The sequence below is a fragment of the Antrostomus carolinensis genome, unplaced genomic scaffold (genome assembly GCF_000700745.2).
Source record: "Antrostomus carolinensis isolate BGI_N321 unplaced genomic scaffold, ASM70074v2 scaffold10329, whole genome shotgun sequence".
Classification (NCBI taxonomy): domain Eukaryota; kingdom Metazoa; phylum Chordata; class Aves; order Caprimulgiformes; family Caprimulgidae; genus Antrostomus; species Antrostomus carolinensis.
In genome coordinates, this window is record NW_010337853.1 from 50,652 (window position 1) to 56,651 (window position 6,000).

A 6,000-nucleotide genomic window follows, 5' to 3' on the forward strand; every position below is an offset into this window, starting at 1 on the left:
GAGCCTAAAATTGAACACTAGTGCAGCAACACAGTAACAGTTGGCAAAAAAAAAAAAAAAAAAGAGTCCTGACAACTTTGAATTATGTTTTACATTTAAACAAATGTGAAATAATAGGGAATATACAAGTTGTACATTTTTACTTTAGAAGTTCAGTTCACAACCACAGGTTTGCATCTTCACTTTCCTTCAAGAGTCAAGGATCCTGGTGAAAGAATTTGCACTTTAAAGCAAACACCATGATGTCAGTTTTCTATTTTGTTTACATCCTTGATCAATCACATGCTAATTCAGATCAGGATCAAGAACAGTACATGAAATGTGATGAAAAACCATTCATACCTGGCAGTTATCAAAATGAACAGCCACTACAAGATTTCCACTATAGAGCTTATCTTGGAAGCTCTCTGGGATAACAGGTTCCTGTTCCGGTGGGTAAGTGTGCTTTAACCAGTCCATCCAAGAGAGACCCACAAGCGAGTGAATCTTTTCCTCACTGATTCTGCGCATTTTAGCTCGGAAGTCATTCACTTCAGGATCTTGTAAGGCATCGAATTCATGGAGACCTGAAAGAATTCAATCAAGCAGAAGGATACGCACCTGTACAAATACTGCCCATCTACTTATCATCCCACTCAAACCTTTATTATCTTTAAGTTAAAGTTACATAAGTGGTTTTCTTCAAATATCCCATCCAAAATGGGTGCTCAAAAGTGAGTTGGGTTCTACATTGTCCTGTGCATCAGTAGACTTCTAAAGTTACTTGCCCAATTCACATGCAACCTGGCATGAGTGTTTAGTTTAAACAGCAAGAACCAATGCCTCTCTTAGGTACTATTAATTGGAAAAGCCAACCTCACTCCGAGTTTAAGATAGTTTGGAGCATTTTAAGTCTCTCCTCACAAGAGCAAATGCAAAGAAAGCACAGCAAACGTATTATAAAGACCACAGAGGGGTGGAAGTGTTCGCCAACTTTTTATTAATCCCACAGAAAGACTACACAATCTTTCTTATTTTACTTAAAAGTCAAAAAAGGAGGATAGCAGGACCACAGATACATTTATTCTTTAAATTTCCATGTGATTAAAATCTTCCACTCATGTCAAAATTTCAGGACTGAAATTTCAACCAATCCAAGACCAGTAAAGTTCCTCTTCCAAAATATGTAAAGAGAGAGCATACAGTGGAGAATGTACACAGCTGGTACTTTGGGAAGTATAAAGCCTGCAAGTGTGTGCTTCCTTCTTTTCTCATGAACTTTGAAGGGCATTGTCCAAATTACACAAAGCACTGAACACCTTTTGAGAACAAAACACTAAGTTTAGAAGCTTAGACAGGAACACATTTTTTCCACTGCTAAAGCACAGAATAGGGGCTGCATAAGGATCTCGCACAGCTATAATAAGCAAAATATTCAATCAAAGACTCTGAATCTCTCTGAATCTGTCAGAATATGTCTGAATGGTTAAACTGGCTAACTCTTTCCATTGTCAGTTTTAACAAACAAGCAGACAGTGTACTGCTGAAATCTAAACAAAACCTACAGTCTTTATAAAAGAGCTAACAATGGTTCATTGTTTCAAAACAAGAGGTATGACCTCACATGACCCTGTCAATCTTGATTGTACAACCAAGCTGAGTAGATTTAAAAGATGAAAATTCTGAAATAACATCAAGTTACTGTGAAACCTTTAAAAATAGCTTTTCATTGTTTGCTAAAAATCAGTGCCACAGTTGAGAGCAAAACCAAGAATCACTGTTAACCAATTCAGAAACCATGTGTAACAAAACCATAACAATTTCTAGTTCCTTCTGTGTATTCATTTTGCTGTTAGTCTATTGATGATAACATTTTTCAGGGATTATACTTTCCTTCACTTAGTAATAATATTATAGATTTTTCTCTCATCTAGTAAGATAAAATTTGCTCTTGATTGATGTAACACAATACAGTGCTGAAATAAAATACAGAAAGTAGCTTTCAACAACTTTCAAATGTTTCATCTTGAGTATTTAAATTATTTTAAACTACATCAGTATTAGTTTGAGAAAGGGAAATTCTGTCAGGGAAATACTTCCCCCCCCCACACACTGTTACTTGCCCAGTTAAGACCCTCCGACAAAACAAAGGTTACCCTTGTTTTTCAAAAAAATTCAATGTAATTACCTTTGCCTATAAGGACACCTATTTTGGAATCCAACTTTTCTCCTGGATCACAATTCCTTGTCACTAGTTTAAGGACAGGAAGAAAAGGTCTAACATCACAAAGCCTTCGTGTTTCATCCTCCAGTTCTTCATGTACAGCAGTCTGATTCACGCATGAGAACATGTAAGAGTCAATCTCCAGGAGGAGATGAAAGAGTGGATAGGCATGTGCCTGCTTCCATAACAGCTGCAAAGACAATAAATATATCAATCAAACAAGAAAGCATCTACATATCTTATGGCACCAAAGGTAACATTAACTTCCATTTATGTTCCCAAAAGAACATAAAGGTTACATTTGCTAACTTAGTTCATTTTTATCCGTATATACAATTATATATTTACTTTGTCTTGTTTGTAGTCTTTATCTTGAGGTTATTTTTAAGCAGCAACTTGTGTGCATGAATATCACAGGGGTAAAAACCACACAGGGCCAAGTACTATGAGGTGATGAGAGAAGGACAGCACTAACCCCCATCCTGACACATGGATTGACCCAACATAGTCCTATTTGAACTAAAGGTGCAGGACCATGGCTGTCAATTACAGTCACAAAGCACTTACTGATTCTGGAGGCAGATGTTCTTGACACTCTCCCCCATCCATTCCTACAGCTTCCTATCAAAATCCTTCTCCCTCAAGATATATCTGTACTTTCTTTTCCCAGTAATTATCATAACACACACACAAGTTCCCACTATGGAATTAATTCCTGGATAAAGAGTTCCCTATTGTCTGGAGAAGCTTAAAGTAAATTTATTTGTAAACTACTGGCAGGCCACTAAGACATACAAGTCACCCACAGAACACTAAAAAATGCTTTACTGAACTGAATATTTAAGTAGCAGAGTACACCTTAAGTAACACCAATGTATCAAATACATAAAATATATCAAATCCTTATGAATCAAAATTGGGAAAAGAAGAAAAAAAAAAAGAGCTCTTCGGACCTAAATACTATCCAAATCTTTATCTGTGAAAATATTTTTGTCCTAATTTTAAAAGTTCACATTTTAAGGATTTGCTTCTGAAACTGATTTTGAAACAGGAACTGCAGGACCAATAATGCAATGGCAAAAACCTCCTCTCCAACATCTGAAGCTGAACCAAACTCCTTTTGCTGAACTGAACATAGCTGCACATATTTCATAGATCTGTACAATGAATTCTGCTTTCCAGAAATGTATTCCAGTATATTTTGCCCAGCTGAGTGACAGCTGTATCCAGCAAGTACCTTTGGTGTAGAGCGAAAATTCCAACTTCAAAGGTATCAAAAGACTAAGTCTATTAGTGCCTCTGTGTTCTTCTCCAATAGCTAATTATGCTGATTAAAAATCCATACCTTCCCCATCTCCTACCCCCTCCCCCCCCCCCCCCCCCCCCGCCACTCTCCTGAGTTGTCTAACTTCAATTTCCACCTACTGGTACTTATTATATCCCTTAATGATTGCAAAATTTTAAAAGTCATGAAGTCCCTGAAACTGGCTTCCACTGAAAGCAGCCATTTGCCATCACCCAAACTACTGGCCTGGTAGAATTATAAAGTCTACAGAAATGAGAAATTCTTCAACCCTCAAATAATTGGCTATTATTTTTCATGTACAACATAAACTCCTCATATTTATTCTGAAGTCCTCTATTTATACATCCAAGGGTACACAAATTAGGGCTTGTCACAGCAATGTGGTGTGGAAGCAAAGCCACTAATCCAGGATGCTGTCATCTTCATTATTGTTTTGTTTTCAAATACAGTGATTACCATGAAAGACCTCTGTAGTTATGATCAACATTCATTTTCTTTGAAAAACAGCTAAATATCAACAGTACCTGTTTAGAGTATGTTAAGATTCAATGTGTCACAACCATCAGGAAAACCAGACAGCTTAGTTCAAGTCCCTTATTGTTGTCACTTATACATTTGTTTTTTAAATTCTATCAGCTATTTCATTATCTTACCCACCAACTAACCTCTACTTGCCCAGGTTACTCTTTTTACTAAAACAATGACATTATTCCATTATTTACTAAAACAATGACATTAAGGCCAGTTTGGATGAGGCTTTGAGCAACCTGATCTAGTGGAATGTGTCCCTGCTGATGGCAGGGGGGTTGGAATTACATGATCTGTAAGGTCCCTTCCAACCCAAACCATTCTGTGATTCTATGATTCCAGTCAGAATTATTTCAAGTATTTGAGTATAGCACAAAACTTATTTCTCAGATCACTTCAATTTCTAGGAGCACTCTCTTTTCTTTAAAATACTAATTGGTCCACTGCATCAAAAAAAAAAAAAACTTCAGTGTCTAGAAAGTTTCAAGTTAGAAGTACAATTTGAAGCTACTACTGATACTAAGGAAACAATTTCTATAAACAAGTGAATACTGTCAAACTAAATAGGAATGAAAAACGAAGTACTTCTTTACCAGGCAATGCAGTGGGATGAGAAATCACACTTTATTTTCTTTTGGAAGTTTATTATGCCTAAGGAGCAAATTACTTGGTGTAATTCACTCACTACCTAATTCCACAATAAGTTGTCTAGTGCTAATGTCTAAATGCTCTCACATGGCCATTACCTGACAAAAGGTCAGTAGATTATTCTTTAATATCTGTCGTTATTTCCTTACATGCTCCCCCTCCTTTGATTTGAGTATTCCTTTACTTTTTAAGTGATGCCCTAACAAGGCACTTGTACACAACCTTTAAGAAGCAGCGTACTTCAAAGTACGCATCTTTCGCGTCAGTCAGAAGAAGCAGGAGCACAATCTGTGACTTCTATATTAAAAATCAAATTAGACACAGTGTCTCCTGTTCACATACTAATCAGAGAAGCGTTAAATTAACATACAATGTACTACTGACATGTTAAAAAGACGCTTAGACGTAGCAATACAAATCTATTAGAATAATCTCTGTTGAAATGTAACTATTGCTCTAAACCTTGTCATCTGCCCAACCACTCAGGCACATATACATCCTTATTAATCAATCTGCTAGGCATGTTTTCTTATTATTTTTATGCCTACTCATATTCATTACTTGATTTGCCAAAAGGCACATAAAAATCAGAACGGCACTCATTCCCAATATAAGTTAACTTTTAAGTTAATTGACCATTTGGTATTACCTGTTTAATATGAGATATTGTGGCATCTCGAGGGACATCCAGGTTGATGTAGATTCCAGTGGGCAACAGGAAGTCCACAGATATTGAGCCATCAGCACCAATCTGTGAATCCACTGCCCAGATGTCAAGGCTGTCTGTCACGGCAGGAGGCATTATGGAATCTCAATAATATCATAACCACATGGCCTTAGGGGAACACAAAAAAATTAAAATTCAGTATACTTAACCTTCTATAATTAGACACACATTTTAAAGCCTTTGGAAAGTTTACATAAGCTTGCCTGTACAGCTCAGCTTGCAAGTCTTGGGTCTCAAATGCCAGTATAGCAAACACATGATCAGTTTTACTCATTAATTCCATTTAGCCCAATAAAAGCACTTGCCCGGTAAAGCACTATTGTTGAGATGTTTATATCATTAAGATAAAGTAATAAGAGGAAAAACTAACTAATTAGAGGTTAGCTAAAACACAGTTAGAAATTCATATTAGATTTTCTCTAAAACTATTTACCTGCATAAAATACAATCAAAGCAAACTTATTGGACGAAGCATGGCAATGTTAAATATGACACCCCATGATCAATTTTTTTTCTATTTTTTTTTTTTTTTTCAAATTTCCCATTAATTTTCCACAAACATGGCCAGAGTGACATATTCAGCTTGAA

At 36.2% G+C, this 6,000-nt stretch overlaps 1 protein-coding gene across 1 annotated transcript in view; it reads right to left on the bottom strand.

Annotated features, from left to right (window-relative positions):
* Nucleotides 1-5,520, bottom strand: part of PIK3CB (phosphatidylinositol-4,5-bisphosphate 3-kinase catalytic subunit beta) — a 43,448-nt gene extending 37,928 nt beyond the window's left edge. Inside the window, exons 1-3 of the mRNA XM_010175311.1 lie at nt 5,335-5,520; nt 2,168-2,393; nt 343-566 (exon numbers count right to left, since the gene is read on the bottom strand). Of these exons, the coding sequence (XP_010173613.1) occupies nt 343-566; nt 2,168-2,393; nt 5,335-5,487 (603 nt within the window). The 5' untranslated portion in view covers nt 5,488-5,520. The remainder of the gene's footprint in view (nt 1-342; nt 567-2,167; nt 2,394-5,334) is intronic.
* Nucleotides 5,521-6,000: the final 480 nt, after the last annotated feature.